The 22,430-nt window shown below is 38.2% G+C and overlaps 3 protein-coding genes across 8 annotated transcripts in view; 2 read left to right on the top strand and 1 right to left on the bottom strand.

Annotated features, from left to right (window-relative positions):
* The window catches only part of ATG2B (autophagy related 2B), a 45,487-nt gene extending 38,839 nt beyond the window's left edge, over window positions 1–6,648 (bottom strand). For 3 of the 4 annotated variants that reach the window (XM_053944971.1, XM_053944972.1, XM_053944973.1), the window contains exons 1-3: window positions 6,074–6,648; window positions 2,435–2,597; window positions 446–598 (exon numbers count right to left, since the gene is read on the bottom strand). In XM_053944971.1, coding sequence (XP_053800946.1) covers window positions 446–598; window positions 2,435–2,597; window positions 6,074–6,235 — 478 coding nt within the window. In that variant the 5' untranslated portion in view covers window positions 6,236–6,648. The remainder of the gene's footprint in view (window positions 1–445; window positions 599–2,434; window positions 2,598–6,073) is intronic. The other variant, XM_053944974.1, reaches the window with a different exon arrangement.
* A 161-nt stretch (window positions 6,649–6,809) lies between these two features.
* Window positions 6,810–10,562, top strand: GSKIP (GSK3B interacting protein). Of its 2 annotated transcripts, none has more exons than XM_053946670.1 (3): window positions 6,810–6,896; window positions 7,798–8,056; window positions 8,676–10,562. In XM_053946670.1, exons 2-3 carry the CDS (start codon window positions 7,799–7,801, stop codon window positions 8,835–8,837), a joined length of 420 nt encoding a protein of 139 aa, XP_053802645.1. In that variant the 5' UTR covers window positions 6,810–6,896; window position 7,798; the 3' UTR covers window positions 8,838–10,562. The 2 variants fall into 2 exon arrangements, with proteins under 2 accessions (XP_053802645.1, XP_053802644.1); XM_053946669.1 differs by lacking the exon at window positions 6,810–6,896 and adding an exon at window positions 7,258–7,399.
* A 1,270-nt stretch (window positions 10,563–11,832) lies between these two features.
* The window catches only part of AK7 (adenylate kinase 7), a 28,263-nt gene continuing 17,665 nt past the window's right edge, over window positions 11,833–22,430 (top strand). For both annotated transcript variants that reach the window (XM_053946651.1, XM_053946650.1), the window contains exons 1-8: window positions 11,833–11,956; window positions 12,499–12,672; window positions 13,785–13,893; window positions 14,884–14,978; window positions 15,714–15,824; window positions 20,554–20,637; window positions 21,197–21,285; window positions 21,807–21,897. In XM_053946651.1, coding sequence (XP_053802626.1) covers window positions 11,882–11,956; window positions 12,499–12,672; window positions 13,785–13,893; window positions 14,884–14,978; window positions 15,714–15,824; window positions 20,554–20,637; window positions 21,197–21,285; window positions 21,807–21,897 — 828 coding nt within the window. In that variant the 5' untranslated portion in view covers window positions 11,833–11,881. The remainder of the gene's footprint in view (window positions 11,957–12,498; window positions 12,673–13,784; window positions 13,894–14,883; window positions 14,979–15,713; window positions 15,825–20,553; window positions 20,638–21,196; window positions 21,286–21,806; window positions 21,898–22,430) is intronic.

Raw genomic sequence — 22,430 nt, 5'->3', positions numbered from 1 at the left:
TATGGAGACTCATACAACATAACAGGTCAGCTTTGCACAAATACATCTGAAGAAACATTTTCCATTTCTCCTTCAACAATATCACTATTAGCAATTGATGAATTACACAGCCATCTCCAAAACTAAGACATGTTATCAATCCCTCAGACACACATTTAGCTGGATTTATTCAGGTGAAAACAAACACCAACTTGCCCTGAAACAGAGTTCAATCTGTCCACTGAGGGAAGTATACAAATACTTAGGAAGTAAATGGGGCTTTTCCCCCCACTTCAAAATCAAAATCACTTGTCCATCATTCCTCTTTAGATTTTAAAGCAATGCTAACAAGTGAAAATTAGTCATATAAGTTATGGCAGTTGAGATGCCATTTTGTAAAATTGAGACACAACAAAAACCAGTTAAATCTCAGACATTAATTCAAATCTCAATAATTGATTCATACCTGTTTCAATAGTTTCTGCAAATTTCTCAAGTCCTTCAAAAGGCTGGGACCCTTCTCCTTGTTCATCTGTCAATTTTTGGCTAAGACACTCTTTTGCAAGCTGCATACTACTGGTCATAAAACTTGACCAATACATAGGTTCAGAACCAGATGCTGTGGAGTAAAATAAGTCTTAATAAATTAAACATGGACTTTATGAAACTATAAAGACAAAACACATCAATATATTGGGCACATACAGAAAAGAGCTTTAACAGCTTAGAAAGAAGTTATACTTAAAAACAAATTTAGTTATAATCTCTCATTGTAGAATTTACTACTTTAAAATTAACATAATCTGTTTAGACTGTACTGGTAAGATTCTGGTATTTGAAAACTCAGTATAAACAAGAAGAAATCAGGTAATCAACAGTGTAATCAATTTTCAGCAGTGGTTTAACTAATTTCATCAATTAAATAATTTCTGGAGTTCTTTTACTATATTGGTATGTTTTTGCAGGCATAATTGGCAAAATGAATGAAGTGCAATTTTTAAGAATTATTTCAAAGTTTCTTATTCCTCTTGAAACATACCCTGCACGGAGAAACACTAAGCAAGGTTTAAAATGCTATCTTGGCACATTAAAACATGTTTTAAATGCCTAACACAGACCTGAAATCTTAAGTAAAAGATAATAAAATCCAAGAGCACAGCAGGTATTAAGCTGAAGAAGTTTTTCATCAGCCAGATTAACTTAATTGACAATGCATTCCTATCAGCTAATGCCAAGGCCATTGTGAGCAAATACTATAAAACTACGGATTAGAAAAGTTAATCAAATTAAACTCTCACACTCTAGTATAGGCAGACAAAAATAAAACTAGCTCAAATACAAGTGTGTTAAGCAGGCAAAAGATTCCAGTTAAGCATTCAGGTCTGGAAACCTCTGTGAGGGTATAAATGTGTGATAAAATCAGCACTGTGGGTTTTTTTTCTGCACTATTTGGTCTCTTATAATGCACTGTACATCAAAGAGAACTAACTGGATGCAGCTGAAGAAATAAAGGTTTCTTCCTAACACTACCATTCCTTCAAAGCAATAATCTTACATCAGAAAGTAACATAGCTCAAAACTTAATTCCAGTTAAACAACTGCAGATGAAATGTAGAGTTTGTGTAAGCAAGTAAGTCATTTAAGGTAACTTGCGAAAGTTGAGCAATAGGTTTTACGCATTTTTCTTCTTATTACGTTTAAAAAAATGTTTTCTTTCACCTTCTATACACTACAAGAAGGAAACCAAATTAAAATCCTTCAGACATTAAAGAAATTTTCACAACTGCAAATTAACTATGTGTTACACAGAATTTATGGAAGTTTGATGACCAGTAAAAATTTATCAGCAGGACAATCTAAACTAGATCAGCAACAAGCATCTGGATACAGACAAGCTAGAAGAACTCAGACAACTCTCAGCATTATAATCAAAAGTTAGTATGGATTTAGAGTACTTAAAAGTCATTATTTCATGCTGCAATAGCAATTAAATTGCATTCGTTGTTCTCTAAATATCCAAGAAGATACATCTTTTAGCCTGAAGTAGACAAAGACAAAACCTCCCATAACACCCCACCCCCGTCTTGCACCATGATGTTGTCCTGCTGCCACCCAACTACTAACACTGCCTCACAGAACTGCAAAAACAACTCCCAAAAACTGCAAAAACTCCTTCACACACTTCCATATCTATAGGTCTGAAACAGCTTGGAAGACATAGAACAGTAGGAATATTATAAGCATTTAAAATTATTTAACAGAGCAACAACTAATTGAGTTGACAACCAACTAACAAACACCTGACAGTTTCTTTTTTTATTAACTCTCAATCATTAGTGTATGGAAGCTAAACGACAATTTACATAAGGCTAAGAATTGACTAAAGCAAGGGCAGACTTTTGACTCTGAAAAACTGTAAAGAACCTCCTTTTCTAAAATCAAAAAATAAGCCTACCAAGCCTTGGTCTTGGCCTGAAGACCATCTCTAATCCTTTTACTTCTAATGCACAGTTATCCTGCAGTAACGACCCCCACGGGACAGATAAAGAAATTGATTGGATAAATCCATCTGTGACTTCCAGAGGTGCATCAGCAGACTCCAGGATCTCATTAAGACACTACAAAAGAATAAAATAAAAATTAAAAATCATAATTTTTTTAAAATCACATCCATAATTTTGCATCTAGCAAATAAAAACACTTTGACACTACTAGAAAATTATTTATACTCAGACAAAAAAAAGTAGACACTTTCAACTATATGAATTCCATTGCAATTTCACACTACCTAGTTTTTAGAATTGCTCTGTGGTGGCTGTGTAATCTGTATAATTTTGCATTATACAGAAAAATGACTGCTAACTTACTCTTATAAATATGAGAATAGTAACAAATTTAATCTGTTCTTTCTTTGGCAGTACTTGAAGAAAACTGAAAACAGGCTGACAGTAAAAGCACAAAAAGGATCTAGTTTCTATGACAGGATTATTTCATAGTACGTAATTTCAATGTAAAGTTTGTTTTTGATTTCTCTGTGACAGTGGAACAATGGACACAAACAATCCTCTCTTGCTGTGTTACATACGTGCCATTTGTAAATCATTTATTTATAATAGCATTATAAACACTGCTACCATCAAGTTGCCCGAAGAATCATACCAGCTATAACAGAGTAATTTAGGATTTTCAAGTTTTCCACAATCCTCAGAAGATTCCCCTACTGCGCTATATAGGTTTCATTACATTCATATAAATTAAACACATTCTTCACATTTAGGCTAATAATGAAGTGAGTTGCTGCCTGTGCTTTGATTTTAAAATGTAGTTAAAGCTTAAGTTCTTAGACAATAAGTAGTTAGGCTGCCTTAATGAAACAAATCCCAATCTTATTCACATATCAAATCCAGAGAGTGCAACCTTCCAATGTGAACAAGACCCTACTAAAGACTGCAGTTGTAATAACAGGACATAATCTTCAACAGGCAAGAGGAAGTGTGGTTTTGACCTTCCTGAGTTTTGAACAAGGCCACTGATTTTACCTAAGAAAATGCTTAAATTCAACATTGTAAGTTTTGAAAGAAATAAGGATTTAAAAGTTGTTTGTCACTTTTATTGTATTTTAAAATGATATTCCAATTATATAGAATAATTTTTAAATGTAACTTTCTGTAAACATATTTTCTTTATTTTTATTCTTATATCTCCAGGTGCAACTTTCCCATCACATTAACTTGTTGCTCTCCTTATGCTCGTAATAACCTTGCTTTTAGAATTTTGCTTGCCTTGCATGTTCAGCTTTTCTAGTTTCTGTTCCAAAGTCCACTCAAGCAGCAGCAAAAGACAAACTTTAAAGAAACAGAACCTGAACAGTCCTACTGGGAAATTATTCAGGAATCAAATAATCCACTAAAATTCAGTGACCTTAAAATTTTATAAAATAAATAATATAAAAGCACAAACATATTTGAGCTTATATTTAAGATTTACACATATGGTAATATCATAAGATAAGGCAAAAAAATATTAGAGATGAAAACTGTATTTTAAAATACCACATGTTCATTTAAATTACTTAAATGAATTTACAAATAATTTGCTATAGCAGGAAGTAAGCTAGCTACCATATTTTCAATAAATCTGACTCAGATGTCTTTTTGCTACCCATGTGCATGGCGATAAAAAGTGTATTTTAGTACACTGCTTATTATTTTAAAATAGAAATTTACTATCTAAAAGCAAAAAAAACTGAAGCACTCTTGAGCTAAATTGAGCTAAATTGAGCTAAATTCACAAATAGGCCAGCTGTTCCTAGAAGGAAGTAATTATAGCATTCCAAGTGAAATTTAAAACTGAAGCACAGCCTTCACATCAGGACTTGTTGCCACACTATTGACCAACAGTCCACAAAAGTAGTATTTAATGTATACTAAAATTCAACCACAAACATCATGCATTACATTTTGATTCTTCTGAACAGCCCACGGCCCAAAAGCCATAGGCTTTACATTAATATCCCCAGGTATTCCTACATATCTCTATAATCTACAGACACATACAATGTTGGCTAAAGTATCTACAGTGCTGAGATGAACAGAAGTGTCTGCAAAAATGGATGCCATGTAAAAATACAGTCATCCTGGTGATTCATTGACAACAAGGTTACAATGACTAGGGGGAAAAAAAGAGCTGTAGTACTTCCGTGACATCGCCTTTTGCAATCTGTCATGCATGAGAGTCACGTGCAGAGAACCTCAAACATGTAATTGTTTACAAGTGGAACAGAAAAATGCTGATCACAAGTGGGGAAGATCACCTAAGCATTACAGCATATTCACTTAATCGCTGTGTACACGTTATGCACACTTCATTTAGTTACTGGCCCGTAACTGCTTTGTTACTAAGTATTTTACATTTTAAATAATATCACTTTGACTCGCAAAGAGTGCTCGACACCCACTAGAGGGCATAACAATTCAATTAAAGCGAGGCAGCCTCACTGCATGCCTGCCACAGAAAACAAGCTGCAGACACAGCCAGAAAAGAAAAGAAGGAACAAACAAGCAAACAACAAAAAAAACCCACACTCAAACACTGGTAACACTGAGCATTTCTGCAAGCGTCTGTCCCCTACCACTTTCAAACATATTTTCACACTAACAACATTAAAAATCATTACCTGAAAACATCATATATTCACAAGTATTTTAAAATGTACCCTGCATGGCCTAATATCAGTACATACTGTAGCAAAAATGTGGTTTGGAAAACATTAAAGCAAAGGACCTAGCTCATCATCTACGCTAGGCTGGAAGTCAGTGACTGATTCACTGCAGTGCTTAAGTGTCCTCATGACAGACACTCGACTCACAAGTAGAATTCAGTAACGTTGGGAATTAAACCAAGAACCTTCACAAAATATTACAAACACAGTAATCCAAAGGTGTGTCTCTAGAGCAGGCTGGAAATATACATATCTGTGTATAGATACAGACATATTCAAAAAACATACATGCCAGGACTGGAGTGTGACAGGCCACCTGCTGAACAAACTCCAGCTAAAATCAGCTTTCTTTCTGTCAACAAGTACTTTCACCACTACAGGACAAGGAAACAATCTTTAGAGGACTACACAGACTAAGCTCAGCATAACACTATCATTAAGAACCAAGATGTCTCCAAGAAAAGACAAAGCATAGATACCACAGTGATTACTTTGTTTTCACCATCTCTAGTAGGCAGTAAACGTACTCCTCATTAACTACAGGGATTTCTAGAAGTTTGGGATACACTAGCTCATTCTCCCTGAAATATCAGCAGCTATTGCCTTCTTTCAGTTTTAGTTTCCTTTCTTATAATTAAAAATTATGCAATCCAAGTGTGGCTAGAAAAATGCATCTGTAATAAATGCCAAGATTTTTTTAAGTGCTAGCATATCAGACAACATTTCTCTAGAATAAATGCTAATTATGACTATAACTTTTTACATAAAAGAGGCTGGATATTAAAATAAAGTGGGTGGCAGCCGGGGGCAGAGAATCAGCTGGTCCCTCAGATGCCGCAGGAGCCGAGGGGGTGAAGAGCGAGCATCTCTTACCCACTTATCCAGAGGGACTTGCGTCAAGGAGCCGGTGCCCTGGTAGAGATCCAGGCTGAGCTGTTCCAGGCTGAGCTTCTCCTGCAAGAAGTGGCCCAGGTACCGCTGCAGCAGGTACCTGCAGGCTCTCTTCTTGATGGACTCCGAGAAAGGCCACGGCATGGCGGCTGCACGCCGGGGGCCGCGAGGCCGGGCGGCGGGACGGGGCCGGGCGGCGGGCAGAGAGCGGAGGCACGAAGGAGCTGAGTGGGGGCCGCCAGGCCAAGCCTCGCCCCTCAGCGCGGGCTACGGCGGGGGCTCCCCGCTGCCAGTGGGCACCGCCGCCGCCCCTCACGCCCCGGCGGGGCGGCACTGCCAGCCCTAGGGCGAAGCGGCGCTGACAGGCAGCTCCATCCTCACTCGGACACCGCCGCCATCTTCTCGGGCGCGGAGGGGCTGCCGCAGCCGCGCTGCGCGGGGAAGGGGCCGGGTCCGGCGGGAGGGCAGTCCCTCCCCGTCAGCTGTGCGCCGCCGGCGAGGGCGGCCAGGCCGATCGCGGCTGCTCGTCTTCTTCCTCCCAGCGCCCCCCCGCTGACCACCGGCACGGTGACGTGCGGGAAGTGGCGTCGCCGAGCGGAGGAGGCGGGGGCGGAAGCGGCCGCGGGAGGGGGCGGTGCGGCCGGAAGGCGTCGTGCAGCCGGTGGCGCCGGGGCCGCCTCTCCGGGGAGCGGCCCGGGAAGCAGCGGGGCGGGCGCTGTCAGCCGAGCGGGGCGGGGCAGCGCGGCGGGCGCGTCCGGAGCTGTGCGGGGCCGGGCGGCGGGGCCTCGGCCGCTCGCCGGCGCTGGTGGGTGCGCTCCGGGGCGCGGTGGGCGTGCGGTCCCTGGGAGCGGGAGGCTGCGCAGCTCGGTATCCAGCTCCCCTGTTGCCTTCACTTCCTTTGGATTTGTTTGTATGTCGATGGTGGGATTTGGCAGGAGGCGGCGGATCTCGTGGAGTGAATGTCCCGCATGTTGCGGATCGGTGATTGGCAGTCCCCATTTCCTCCCGGCAGCAGTGCTCAGCTACCAGAGCTCTCGGGGCAGCGTCCCGAGGGGCTTTCCCTGCTGCCTCAGGCAGGTTCCACAGGTGCCAGCTGAGGCCTCCCGGCGACACTGGTACCCGCGGGGCCACTGCCGGAGCCGCGGTGATAACCCCGCTGGGGCTGTCCGTTTTGGTACCGGTTGCTCGCAAAGACCAGCAGCCTGTGTCTCTGCAATGTATCGGCAGTTGTGCGTAAAAGATGAACAGGAACTTTATTAACCCATTTAGTTCATAGACTTTTCTAAGTCTTCTTTAAATGCACCAACAGTAGGTTTTTGTTTTCTGCAGCTATTGATTTCACTTTTTCCAGGCATGACTTGTCTTCCTCCTACATTCTGGATCAGCAAAGTGCAGAATTAATGACCGATGAATCTTTGTAACAGAGTCCTATACCACAGAATGCAAGTTAATGCCTGAGAAAAACTAGCCTCAACGATACTGATATAGCTTCTAAATGTTCATGTAGTCATCAGCACTCGTTCTGAATATCTTGTGTTTGAGTTCTCTAGACTGTCATTTCACAAGTTATGGAAGTCACTGGGTCTCATAGTTTCCTTTTTTTTTTTTTTTGGACAATGTTAAATACGTTTATAACTTGTGTTTTATGGTGTTATATATTGAGTGCAGTGGTGTAACAAGTCTAAAATAAATGTTTTTATATGCAGAATGGAGACTGATTGCAATCCTATGGAGTTGCCCAATAATACAGGGTTTGAAGAGGATTCTAATTATAGAGACTTCGAAGGAACAGACGTGAAAGATATGAGACTAGAAGCCGAAGCTGTTGTAAATGATGTTTTGTTTGCTGTCAGTAACATGTTTGTGTCAAAAACCCTTCCCTGTGCAGAGGATGTGGCATATATCAATGTGGAAACGAGGGAAAGGAACAGATACTGTCTGGAGCTCACTGAAGCAGGACTCAGGGTAAACTCTAATTTGTTTGTAATTTCTTAAACTTCCTTGTTTTGAACAATGACCATATTCAAAAGGTGCCTAGAAAAATACTTCACTGACAACCACACATATATCCCTCTTGTACTTTTATGAAAGCCTGATCTACATGTTTTCTTCTAGAAGAGGGAACTTTAGCTAGTTATTTCCAACAAAGCAAGAAGGGAAGTTAATAAAAAAACAGGAATTTATTTAAGACACGAAATGGTAAAGATAGAATCAGTAATTTGTTACAGGTATGTCAATCTTTGGGTTTCTCAGGTACCCAAAGAAATCAGTAATACAACATCTATACAATTTTTTTTGCACCATTTTTAATTTTTGTGCAGACATGTAGATGTGAGACGTCTTTTCAAAGGATGTATTTTACTAACATTCTGAGTTTTGGACAAAAGGTATTTGAAATTGTCTTAAATACTGTATAACCAGTAAGCTCCATAGTAGAAAGCAGGGACTGCAATTTAAATTCAGCCTTTGTTGTTTTTACAAAACATTGTTCTGTACTACGCTGACTGGCAAAGTTAAATGTTGTGCTACATGTACCAAGGTAGTCATCACCACAGAAATTTAACCACCCAATTCCTTGTTGCAGGTAGTAGCTTATGATTTTGATCAGACTGATGATAGACTGCAAACTCCGTATCATGAAACTGTCTACTCCTTGTTGGACTCTCTCAGCCCTGCATATCGAGAGGTGTTTGGAAATGCATTACTACAAAGACTAGAAGCTTTGAAGAAAGAAAGTCAGTCATGATTTACCCAGATATGAGGAACATTTAATGCCAGAAGGTTTTCTTAGTATGAAGCACTGAGATCTTCCTTACAAACATCTTAAGCTTCATTTCTTGCATTAACATCTACTTCGTGCTACTACATTATTATATAACATTTATATGTTATAACAAGTATATAACATTTTGCTACCATGGTTTTGCATATATCACGATGTTATTAAAAGCCAATTTTATAAACAGCAGAAAAAATTCTTAATTTTACTTTCCATTGTAAATAAGCATGTAAGTTGCTCCATACAATGTTCAAAAACCTTGGTCTCTTTTCCAAGTCGTAGTATTCAAAACTAAAAAAATAGAGACTGAATGTTATAGATATAAGTAGTAATTCTTTGTGTATGTGCTTACTGATAATTTTCATGCCTTCTTTTTAAAATAGAAGGTAACTACTTGCTCCACCCAGTTAATGAAAAAATTAATGAAAAACTTCTGCAAAGAATTCCTGCTTGATTTGCTGTACATAAATCTGAAAGTTGTCAGCTTTGTAGCTAGAAAGATGGTTCTTCAACAGTTGAGCATTGCTTATATAGTGGCAATATCTGAGTTAAAAGCAAGGCTCAGCATTAATTGATCTGTCCTTGTCTGTGACAACCAGCAAGCTCCAAATTATACACGAGATGAACTGCTTATATATGAATGTATTGTCTGAAATGCAAATGTTTAAGCACAGAATTAATGGGCTACACATTTCCTAAAAATGATGTAATCTATCCTATAAATATGTATGCTGTACTGCAACTGTTTGAGAGGCTTGGAAGGCCTGTTTACTATTTTGAATGTGTATTTACATGATGTACAGGATATACTCAAGAGTATTTTTGCTTCAGACTTTACTTTCTATAATACAGTACTTTGGTACTCCCAATTTTCACATTTTCTCCCTCAGTTGTACAGTGTCCTCTCCAAATGAATACTAAAGTAAGCACTGTAATGTTAATTGCATTGTATTGGTTTGAAACCAAAGGCTGTATGAAATTTGCTAAGACTAATACAAGCTGGAAGATATAACTTGTATTTTCTACTTAAAAACTGGTACAACTCTCTTTATACATCTATTGTTCTGCTATAACTTTTCAAGTATGTACTGAATGGTAGACTTTTTAAAAATTAGAGTTGGGTAGAAATGCTTGTACAGTTGAACTGACATTCTGTGACATTCACACTTTTTTGTATTCTTCTATTATTCTGCATTTGTGTGTCTTTATTTAAACAATCCTGCCATTATTCTTCTATGCTTTTGTGACAAGTACATGCAGTAGCTTTTTTGGAGCCACATTTAAGGATTTATTGGTTCTCACAGATTCCAGTGACTTCAGTAGAGCTATGTTGGCTTCTACCTGCTGTGGTTAGTCATATGGATCAGACAAGCCTAGTAGAGCTTTTGTAATGGCTTTGAGTTAGCAATGTGCAACTGTGACAGGACAACTGTAATTAGTCCTTCTGTTTTCGAGAGCTTAACTTCATAGTTATTATCTTTTTGGGTTGAAACTTCTGAAACTAGTCCACTGCCCTAGGGTATGTTTCCATGCTCCAAAAATTGTTCATAGGCTCTCTTTTGCACACAGGTCTGTGGCACGTGGTTAGTCCTCTGTGAGGAGAATGTACTTCAGCAAATTTATATTTGAATATTTTTCCTTGCAACTGATTTACTTGTTCAATTTCAATGACTAAAGAATTAAATAAATGGACCAGTGTGTTGAAGTTTTTTTGTGGGGTATGGAGCTATTGCAAAGTTGGGAATGAACAACTGAAATCATCATGCCCTTAGACAAATCCTAAATAGCTGTGGACTACTTGGAAAACTGGTTGCAAACTTCTATCAACTGAAACTTTTTCATGAAACAGCAAGGTAAGGTATGTGATTGTAAAGGACTTGGAGTGTTAGAAATCCAAGTGGAAAAATGCCAAAGTAATGTTTCATTACTAAATTTTGGGGTTTGTTTTGATTTGTTTGTTTGGGTTTGTTTTTTTTTTTTTTTGTCTTAGAGGTCTTTAAACTGTCATTTTGTGTGCTTATTATAAGCATACTTTCAGAACAGGTAGGTTGTAGGTGTTAACAGAAGAAACTTGTGTTATTTCCTAAACTGTATTGCAGTGTTAACCCAAAAGTGGGACAGCAATGTCATTCCATGACTTCTGGGTTACTGAGGATGAGCAAAATGCTCTCCCATGCCTGTCCTGGGGCATTGCTGCCCCTATGGAGAGAACATCTCTGCAGCGCTGAGGGAGAATTTCAAGTCTCCTTGAGCTGCCAGTTGTTTCCATTATCCAGAACTCCGAATAAGTGCTGCTAATATTGCTGTCTGTGGCAAGCACATTTCTCTCTCTCAGGATTTTTCATTGAGGTGCACAGAGAGAAATTAAAGAGAAAACAATTTCTATTTCTGCTCCTTGTTTGTCTCTTGTGGAATGTGTTTGGAGAATTGTTTACCTAGAGCGAATGCTTGGTTGGATCATGGTGGATTGTTTGGGCCTGATGGCCAATCAGATCCACCTGTGTCTGGGCTCTGGCGAACAGGGTCACAAGTTTTGAGTAGTTAGATATGATAGAGAAAGTAGCATGTAGTTTTTAGTATTCTCTTTTATCTAGTATATTAATGTATTATAGCATAATTATAATAAAGAAATCATTCAGCCTTCTGAACTAAGTCAGACATCATCATTCTTCCCATTAGGTTCGCTGACATCTACAACAGCTGTCAGGCTGTGAATCGCCTAAGCAGCCCCGTAGCCTGCCTGCTGTCGGAAAGGACGGCAGATAACCTAATTAACATCTGTTTTTGTCTCGGCACTACCACACCCGCGTTGCGCCGTTCGGAACAAAGTCCCGGACTGAGGGGCCGCAGTCCCCCCGCTGCCCCGGCCCGGGCCTGCTCACGGCGGCTGCGCGCAGCGCGCGACCGCCCGTGCCGGGGCGGTGCTACGGGCGGCGCGCCCCCAGCGGCGGCCGGGGGAAGTGCGGCGGCCGGCGGTCGCGCGGCAACGGGCCGCGTCCCGGGCTGCGGCCATGGAGGAGGCGCCGCCGGGCCGCCGCGTCTTCCTCAACCACCTCGACTCCTACTGCGGCCGCAGCATCGGCGAGGTGACCGCGGGGCGGGCCCGCAGCTGCTCCCGGCCGCGGCTTCGTTCTGCCTCAGGCACCTCCGCCCGCTGGGGAGCTGCGGATGGTCCCCGGGGAGTTCGGCCAGGAGAGTCAGCTGAAATAGCTGCTGTGGAGGGGCACCTGAGCAATTAAAGGGATAAGATGGAGTAAAAATAAAGAGTTAGGAGCAGGAGGTGGGGCTAAAGCCGGTCGGGAGAGGTCAGGCAGCAGCTGATCGCTGTGGAGGGCGATAACCAACTTCGCGGTGAGGTGCCCCCTGCCCGAGAGGGGCCAGGTGCGCAGCGGAGGCGTCCAGGGACTCGCCAGCACCTTCGGCTTTGACACAAATCGAGCCAAGACATCCCAGCCGAGTCTGAGCAGTCCCTAAGGTTTTCCCTTCAATAAGAAGCTGTTTCTGAAGAGCATTACCAACAACAGGAGCAGGGCTGGTCAGACGGTGCTGGTGCCTTCTGGAGATTACGAGAAGCTGTGTCGGTCTCAACAGATATTTGTATACAAATTATGTGTCTTGTATATTTCAGTATTTATCCAGCTGCGTTGTTGGGGCGACGCTTGAAAGCCCAGAAGAAGAAGAAGAGGAGGGAGATGAAAATGATTCAGTTGTTGAGGTTCCTGCAAGGGAAATCTACGAAATAGTGGGTACTCTTTCTAAACCAGAGAGTGCTAATCCACGTTTTGCAAAGGAAACATATGCAGTAAGTATGAGTCCGATTTCAGATTGCCTTTAGACAACATTAGAAATATCACAGGTCATGTAAAATGACCTGCAATAATGGTCTTTTGTTCCTGCTGGAAGCTGTATGTATCTAATTATTCCTTCTGCTTCCTGCATGCACTCTGGCTTCCTCTCTTCTAGATCTGACACAGCAAATAGTAAAAGGAAGGAACTTGGGCAGAAAATAGATTATGTCCTCTTCATAGCTTTTTTTAAAAAAATCTATCTTGATGATCCACAGGTCTGCTTTCTTTTCCTCTCAAACCTTACACTTCAAGTATCTCTCATCTTATTTTTGTCTTTTATCACCATTTGGTGCTGGAATCAAAACTAGTGTCCCTCTTAACTGTTCACTGAAATCACAGCTTTCACTAGCAGCTAATTGTTCTGAATACCTCCATCTTCGTATAAAGATGTGTGTGTCCAGGGTTTAATTAACTAAAGGAGGCTTGCTCTTGTGAATGTGATTGCTTATTGTTTGATTTAGTTTTCTGAAACCAGAAATTGCCTCTTTCTCAAACTACTTGTTATAAACTGGTTATTATTCTCCTTACTGAAGAATCTCTTCCAACATTTGAAAATTTTGATTCACATGTCTATGCAGCTGAACTGTTCAATCAGGAAATCATGGCTGGCAGTGTTTAGTTTTAACCCCTGCTTTTGTCCAAAGTGTTTGCTGGATTTACTCAAGTAATACGGATAATCTGCACTTAATAAAAATTACAGGATGCTATCTTGCAAGGAAATTGACTTTTTTTATGTCTTCTCCATTCTGCCAATGAATAGTTGTTTAAAATACCTGGATAAGTAGTAGATATTTTTGATATTCACAAATGCACTAAAAGTATGGATCCTAAAATACCATTAAAAGTCCATATTTTTGATCTATGTTAATGTGTACTCTAAATTAACAATTTCAGCATTTAATTTCCATTTTATCAGCTTTCTTGTATCTGACAGATAAATGCTTGATAATGATCTTATGAATAATTCCAACATCCTAGTGTTAGAAAACCACATTCTATCCAGAAATTGAACTAGAACAGGACTTTTTTTTTCTCTAGTGACAGAATCTAACTGTTTTTCCCTCAGGTCTCTTCTCGAGAAGCACTCTTAAGCCACTTGCTTGAGTGTGAAATTGTTTTATATAATATCACTGAAGATGCAAACCAAATTGAGGAAGCAACATGGGCTGCTTCTGGTTAGTATAGCTTTACCTGAATAGAAATTTGGTTTCTATGTAGCCACCAAAACTTGCCATAAATGTGTAATGAAATTATCATGGATTCACTTTAATATAAAATTGTGTTCCTTGATGGAGAAATGCTGCACAAATTGTTTGGATAAATAGCAAGGAACCATGGAGTGCACTGTCACATTCCGAAGAGAGAGAAGCTGACATGGAATGGTCCCATTCTTTAAATAGCACATCTGTGTAGGCAGTAATTTCCTAAATAACTGTCAACCATCGTCTCATCTATTTACATTGGGAGCTGGATAGAAAGTTTCCTCCTGTGGTATTCGAAGAATGTTTCAATATTTTATTTAATCATTTTATTTTTCTTAAAAGTCCAATAAAAAATACTGCTAGCAGTCTCTTGAAAACTTTCTCCTTATTGTTACACCCAAATTCTAATAGGTAGCTGGAATCCTTTTATGGTGAGAGTGCAATATGATTCTTTGTATGACAGATAAACAAAATTATGCTTTCCTCTTTATAGTATGAACACTCAGACAACAGAATAATTTGCATAACGAAAGATTCATTATCTTGCTTGATATTAAAATAAACTTTGTTTGCATTCAGTAGCTTTTTTTTTCCTATCATGAAAACTCCACACTTTTTTATTTTCTTTCAGTATTTCAGCAGTCGTAAAGATTAATTGTTTCCTAGTATAGATTGTTTTGTTGGGGATTTTTTTTCCCATAATATGTAGCTCTGTGGCAATTATGTCAATTCTCAATAATATAATTAGTATTTTTTAGTATTTAGTATTTATTAGTATTATTTCTCTCTTTGTTCTCTTTCCTGATTTTTTAGCTTTATTTTATATTAACTGAAAGAGCATTTGCTTAAAAAGACATCACATAGAACATTAGTGTAGAGTGTCTATACAGAACCTTTATATAAAAGCAAAAATACAGTTTGAATAATACAGTTTAAAATAAAATCCTTGCTTTCATTTAACAGCCCTACATAAGGAAATTGAGACTTTTGCAAAACAAAAGTTATTCATCCTCATTTCAACAATAATGACCTGGGCAAATACCAAACCTTCTGACCCTGTAAGTAATATCAAAACATTATTTTTTTTTTTAACCAGATATTGCCATATAATGAAAAATATTCATTATATTCAATTACATAATATATTTCAGGCGTGTACTTCAGTGATAGCTGGTAAAGTGAGCGGGTGTTTAGGATTCTTTCACCCTTACCCACTACTTACTGACAAAATTGCTGGATGAAATTCACTGACAGAAAAGTTTAGGCATTGAGCTATAATACAGAAAGACATAAGGAGTTGCTTGGTCAGGAGGCAAGACAAATGCTAACCACAATATGCACTGTCTTTCAGTCATCAAAAAAAAAATACCATGTTAACTGCATATTTAATGAAAAACATAATTAAAATGGATACATCTTTATATCGATATATGTAAAATATTTTCAGAAGCCATGTTGGGTGCTTTGTAGTATGCTATTGCAATTCTCGAATTCAGTGTTACAGAAAAAGGGTTTTTTCAACCTTGTGCAATGCTATATATAATCAAAACTAATGTTTTTTAAAATATGAAAAGTAGTTAAAAATATTTTACTGTGAAATTTGAAATTGAACTAATGACATTTTCAAAATGCTGAACCTCAAGCATCAAATTCAGAACCTTGAAGAATTTCAAATGAAGACAAACTTAAACCAGGTTTTAAAATACTTTTAAAGAACTTCCTTTAACTATCTAGATCTTTAAAAATTGTTCTGTTTTAGGACATGTATATCAGTCACGTTTTTTTCTTCATAGGAAAATCCTGAGGCTCCTTTTAATGAGGACAATTTTCGCAAAAGAAAGTCTCATCCTAGCTTTATGGATCACATAAATGCTGAAAAACACATTGTAAAACTCGGGCAAACTGTATGTATAGAATTTAAAAAAAAATAAGCTGCTTTGTCTTCTCATTTAGAGCTTTATCATAATAATGGAATTTATAAACCATTTTAATAAGTTTTAAGAATATAATATTGTCCTTATAAATATGGATGATACAAATTATTAATAAAATAGAGTAACATGGAAAATAATATAATGTTATTTGAAACCCAAGTGTATGCATAATATAAATCCCAATTTGTTTTTTTTTTCCCCTTAGGTAGGGAGTAAATCATGCACATCTTAAAAAAATACTGTTTCTTTGGTTGTACCAGAGACAATCAAAGCTGGGGTCTGTGTGGAAAGATTTGTGGAAGAAAGATTGTAGAGGAATGAAATATTAGTACAGCTCTAAAGAATAGCAGCTTCTTTAAATATTAGCAACCTATGCTAGTATTACAACTCATTTAAATACCTAGATGTTCTGGCCACACCTATCATGTCCCTGGATGGTTTGTGCTCTTAGAGCAGAGGCCTTGTTGACTTTTGTTTCGCCCTATAATTCACTTTAAAATCACAGCCACAGAGCTGACACAGAATAGCTAAAATATATTATCAATTTACATGTTTTAAAATCCCCTCCTTTAGCTTTACTTGCTTTGGTCTGATTAGACCATTAATCTTACTAGAGAACAGACTATGCCTCTATTTTTATTTAAGAACTATCATTAAATAAATACCAATAGTGGCTCAGCTTACAATTCAGGAAAATGGAAGCTGTTGTCATTAGTGATGGAGTAGTGAGGAGGTTCAAAGACAACAAAATACACTGGGTGATGTAGGTGTCATTTGGTCATTCTACTTCTGTGTTAGGAGTCTCCCATAATCAGTATAATTCAATGTCCATTTTGGAAATTTATCCAGCTAATAACAGAGTTTATTGTGAAAAAAACTTTTCTCTGGTTTGAGCATATATTTCCTGTTTTATGTCCTGCGAAGAAAATAGCTCTAGAAATTATATTCTGTTCTACTGTGGATCTAAGAGTACAGAATACAAGTAAAAATTTGGTTTACAGCTTGAAAAAGCAGTGGTAAATTGGTTTTTCTTTTACTGTGCTAACATGGATTTGTAAGACCATGGGATGAGTTTCACACCTGCAGAGTTAAAAACATGAAAAATTTAAACAACTTCTAGCAAACCTTGTGTTAACTTCTGCCACCACTTAATACCCAGATGAATTATTGACAATTTTTCTGACTAGTCCAAAGCACTGAGTCACTGCATACCAAAAGTATTTATATAATTAGCTTCTAAGTGTTTGCCAGGCTAAACATCTGTTGAGAAGATATTTAGCAGTACATGATAAAGCAGCTTGAATATTTTCAATACCTACCTGCTGTAACCCTTTCAAAAGGAGCCCCTTTCCTCCAGAACTCCAGTTCAGCACCAGTGGGTATCACTGCCCCTGGATGGTTTCTGTCAGCACTTTGGAACAGGATGGCTCCAAAGCATCTGTTCTTCCCATGAAATCAGCTTTGGCTTCCTGTAATGGCTGGAGACTTCTGGATTACAGTCTTTACTCATTTCTAAATTCAGTGGTATCTAGGGAATATGCCATCAGTGAAAAAAATTACAGTATTCTCATTCCCTGCAAAGAACTCGGACACTAGGATTCATCAGTCTTGTCAGCCAGGTAAAAAAGTTCTTGCACCAAGAACAGAAGGTCTTCTAAATCTTATTGCCTGTTCAGAGTGCAATTTAATGGAAGTTGTTTTTTAAAGCAAGATTTTGCCTCTCACCAATTTTTTTTATTAAAATTCAGTAACAGTCTGAGAGTTTAAGAGCCTTTGTTTCTTATCACTAGCAATTTTTTACCTTTACCTCTGTGTTTACACAACCTGAACGCCCTGAAATGCATTCAGCACATTCAGGTTGTGTCACTTTTCTCAGAAGTTGCAGTTTCTGGGGTCCTGCCAAACTCAGAGTCCTTGGAGAAATAGCTGCCTGCCAAAGGCAGAAAAGCTCTTCATCCCCCATCTCTGTTCTCAGTAACATCACAGTTCCCGAATCTATTTAGACATGTTTCTCACTTCAAGAAATTTTAAAGAAGCAAGCAAAAAAGCATAAAACAATCGCAGCCTAGAACTGAGGATCCCAGCTAGAAAGTGACACCTAGTGGCTTTAATGAACAACACACGGGGACGTGACATCCCTTACCCGGGACTAAGCATGCCGCGAGGAATCGCGACTTGCCTAAGCATTGCCTTCTTTTTAAAATTACCTCTAGCCAAGTAACGTCAAGTAATACCTTCTCAATGGGTGCCTTGTGACACTAAGTAACTATTGTTAGAGAAATTGAACCCGCTTTACAGGTATGCATTTCAGTGAAATGCACCACTCACTGCAAAACTATGGTTTGTCTTCACACAAGGCAGGATTTAGCACAAGGTACATGGAAGAAAATCCTGTGTTACATTCTTTTTAAGGGAAGTGAGAAGTAGCACCTCCTGTGCATTCAGAAGAGGCAGGTTTTTCCTGCTAGGAGACAGAAATTACTACGTGTCTTCTGGGACATGTCTGCAGTCTGTCCAAGGCAGCCCTGGGAGCTGCTGCTCTTAGATGCAAACACTATCTGTCATGGCATTACCCAAGCAAACTCAGTGTGTGTTAAGATCCAAGTGGTAAGAGATACCTCTGCCCAAATTAAGATGCAAATGAGACCACAAACTGAAGTCAATTATATTATACAGATTTTATTTAACAATGAATATGATGTAGAAAGATAGAAAGAAATAGAAAATAGAGAAGAGAGATCAAGCAGAAGATAGTCACCACCCAAGTATCCAGTGGCATCATGTTGGTCCTTCTTCATACTGGGTTTCTCAGTGATGGGGGTCCCAAGATAGTTCAAAACTTTTCATATTTATACATTTTAGCAAACAAAGAAATGTTCATTGGCTACAGAGTTCTCTTAATCTATTGGTTAAATTATTCTCTCACTTTTAATGCTTCTTAGTCCCATGCACAGTCTTTCTCTTCTTTTGAGTTGATAGGATTCTGGGGTCGGAAGGCCATGAGTTGGTGGTCATGACCTCCCCCTGCCAGAATTATGTTTCACCCAGTTGGACCTGATTTCAGCACACTTGCTGAGCTGGCTTTCTTTATGGCCTGTAAATTCTGCATTCTTTGTGATCATTATCAGCAAAACATTCTTCTCCCCAAGCTTTGTTAATGTACCCCTGGGATAACACCCAGACAACAGTACCACCTTTATCTTATCTCAAGTTGCCACTGTGGTGGTTTATCTTACAGTCCAAGTTCCAGGTATCCACAGAGGCATATTCAGGGGTCTTCAGTGATGGTTGGTGGTTGCCATCTGACCCATAACTAGGGGTGATCTTTGTTTGACCACTGATACACGTATGAGCAGTTTCTTCATGACGCTGTTGGACACAGTGGGAATTTTTGTCCAGATGCGTTAACCAGGAGGTACCAACTAGATCACCCCCTGCCGTGCCTGGAGTTAGTGATATTCTGTAGCTCCATTCTGTGTTTATCCCATGGCAAAGTCCTGTGGCCCTAGCAGTGTTTGAAAAAGGCAGCTACCCTTACAGTGTGGATGGAAGCTTTTCTGCTATCTGTAATGTCTTCTAATTTTAGTGTTTCTCGTAATTAATAACAAGCTGTTGAATTCAGTTCAGTTGAAGCAGTTTTTATAACAAAGTTTCACTTTCTAAGTATATAGATAAAACCACATAGATACAACAAACTGACTTTGCAACTTGTCGAGTTATATGAGTCTTTGTTTATATAATCTTTATAAAAGACCTGCCTTTTTTTTCTGTTTCTAAAATACTATAAAGATGATAACAAAAGGTCTATTCCCCCCCCCCCCAAAAAAAATGTACCCCTGGGATAACATCCAGAGTTACAAAAAGAAAATAGATCTCAAATCTGCACATGTATTCCCACTATGATTAAGGCAGGTTCTTTTACATTGTATGATGGAGATATATAATGTCTAGGATATTTACAACATGAGAATTATTTAATAATTTTGTTTCATCTTAAACATTTAAAAGTGACTAATTCAAAAAACTTCTTCAAAAGCTTTTTTCCTTTCAGATGGTTTAAAAATATTTTCTTTTTCCCTGTATAACCATCCTCACCATTGATACAAACAGTAACATTTGTGTCCAAGCAGACAAGCAAATTTATGACATTACACAATAATGATCAGCCAAAAATATATGGATTAATCATGATGTGAGGTTAGCAAACCATTTAAATTGTTCAAAGATTTTTTTGTAATAATGCATCAAAATGAAAATAAAGAAATTGTAAAATCACTAATCTTGCATTTTCTGCTCTTTTAGACAGCCAAATGCAAATAAAATGCATTGAAAAAATAGCTGCAATGAATTTCAGAGTCATTTTTTCTTGAAAATAGGAAGTAGAAGCATGAGTTATCCTGTTCACTTAATTGATTTACCTAACTTCCAAATTTTACTTCTTAATTTTATTTTAATTTTATAATTTTTGTTCAAATGTAGACAGATTTTTTTAAGACAGCTGTAGACAGCTTTTTTTGAAGGAAGTAATAATAATGAATCAGAAAGCTATAGGATATGCAACAATCGATCTAGTTGGAAGTGATACAGTTTGCCCACTTGGTGTATTTAGTGTACATGTATTCAAGAGTCAGTGTAAACCTGTATCCCAATTGCAGTACCAGATTTTAATAAAAACTTTCTTGCTGATTTCATTTTACAGAACAAAAAAAAGTTTTCAACTTACGTTGTTGCCTCAGGACATCAATATGGAGCTGAGGAAGGACTCTTTCACTACTTTTTTAAGGTAGACATCCAACTACATTTGAAGGATCATTTGATTTTTTGGGGCAAGCTCCACTGGAATTAAATCAATTTTTAGCGACCTTGGCATCATAAGCTCAATGCTTTCATGAGCAGACCTGTTTATTTGATCCTTTTGAAGTATTTTAGCTACAGTGGAAGTATTATTCTCTTTTTCGGCTCTATTTTTTCTTAGATATTTCTCTAGTGTTTGAACAGTATCTCCATATGTACTTTCCAGTGAGAACATGTCTGTCATGTAAATGGAATCCAGGGAAATGTCTTTCTTTTCAACATTACAGTCTCTTTTTTTTCCCCCTTAGGGTGATAAAAAGTAATATTTGCCAAGATTAAAGAATAGTCTTAAAAAAAATCCTCTTGCTTTTAGTAGGCTGGCAATCAGTACTTCTCAAGAATGATCTCCTTTACTGCAGTTCTATCAATTATTCAATAAACTGAACTTTAAAACTTGAATATACATATTTGCTTAGTAATCAAAGGTTCCCTTTTTAGCTCTAGTTAAAAGTAACCTTTTTTCCTCACTTTATTATCTGTGTTTTCAGATGTGTTGGCTTGGTGAGACTCCTGCAATACCTGTTTTTGGAGATGGAAAAAATGTTATTCCAACCATTCATATTCATGATTTAGCAGCGTAAGTGGAAAAAAAAATCTCTGAGCAATAATTGATACCTAGCTAGAGAACAAAACCACTAGAGAGTACTGAGGCTTTTAAATTGGGTGGATTGGTTCAAGGTCACTTTTGGGCCCTTTTAACTGAGTCAAAAAGAGCCTTCCATTTATTTAGAAGGAGATGTGCCTTCTGGAAACCTTATCTGACTGTTGCACTGATGCTTTGCTTTTAATAAATGACAAGTCATGCACAGTTTATAGTGTGATACCAGTTAACTGGCACAGAACTGGAAATGGATTGTGGACTCTACAGCAGACAAAGATAGTATCTTTTAGCGACATAGCTTTTTATTCTTTTAACTTCTTTCCAAATCAAATGTGTAGCTGTGCTTCTTTATTAAGTAAAATATATGTGAAAATGTCATGCTCTGAAATGTTCTGCAAGAATTTGCAGACTCTTGATGTTTCATGAACTGCATTTAACAAGGAAAGCCCTGGATGCTTCTCCAAGTACCAGCGCGGGCTGTACTTGCTATGTTTCAGAGTGTTGCAAAATGTAGCAGACCACAGGCCGGACTTTCATTATGTACTTGCAGTAGATACATCGATGCACACGCTTGGAGAATTAGTAAAGGTAAGAGAGTTGAAAAAAGCATGACTGAGTTTTTTTGTTTGTTTGTTTTTTAGTATAGCTGTATGTAAAGTTTTAAAACTATGCATTTTACTCAAGTAGAAGTTCCTAGGTTTTCCTGAATTATTCTAAATAGAAGATTACATGGAAGATTACTTTGAAATCCTCTTTCTGTCCTTTAAACAAAGTAGCTTACTTGATCTTGCAGAACTAATTTTTGCAGTATTATCATTAGCTTAAATAGAAATTTTACCTAAGAAAGTTATGGAGAATTGCTATGAGATTCACAGAACTGTGATTAGATACTGAGTCTTTACCATGTGTTTCCCTTCATGTTGTGGAAGATATCTTGTTTTTCCAAGAGTTTTGAAATTAAGTCTAGAAGTAGTCTGAATGACACTGGTAAACTGTGATAGTGAGAGTCAACTCATAGGACACTTACTCATGTAATTTGAGCAAGTGTTACATAAGGCTTTTTTTTTTTTTTTTTTTTTTTTTTTTGTTGTATCAAAGAGAGATTAATGAAACAGGGAGCT

Source organism: Vidua chalybeata, chromosome 6 (genome assembly GCF_026979565.1).
Source record: "Vidua chalybeata isolate OUT-0048 chromosome 6, bVidCha1 merged haplotype, whole genome shotgun sequence".
Lineage (NCBI taxonomy): Eukaryota > Metazoa > Chordata > Aves > Passeriformes > Viduidae > Vidua > Vidua chalybeata.
This window is presented reverse-complemented; position numbering and strand designations above follow the sequence as displayed.

Bases quoted from the DNA above. Each gene is read 5' to 3' on its own strand.
- GSKIP (XM_053946669.1), top strand. The intron at 8,057-8,675 runs GTAAACTCTAAT...TCCTTGTTGCAG, and splicing joins TCACTGAAGCAGGACTCAGG to GTAGTAGCTTATGATTTTGA.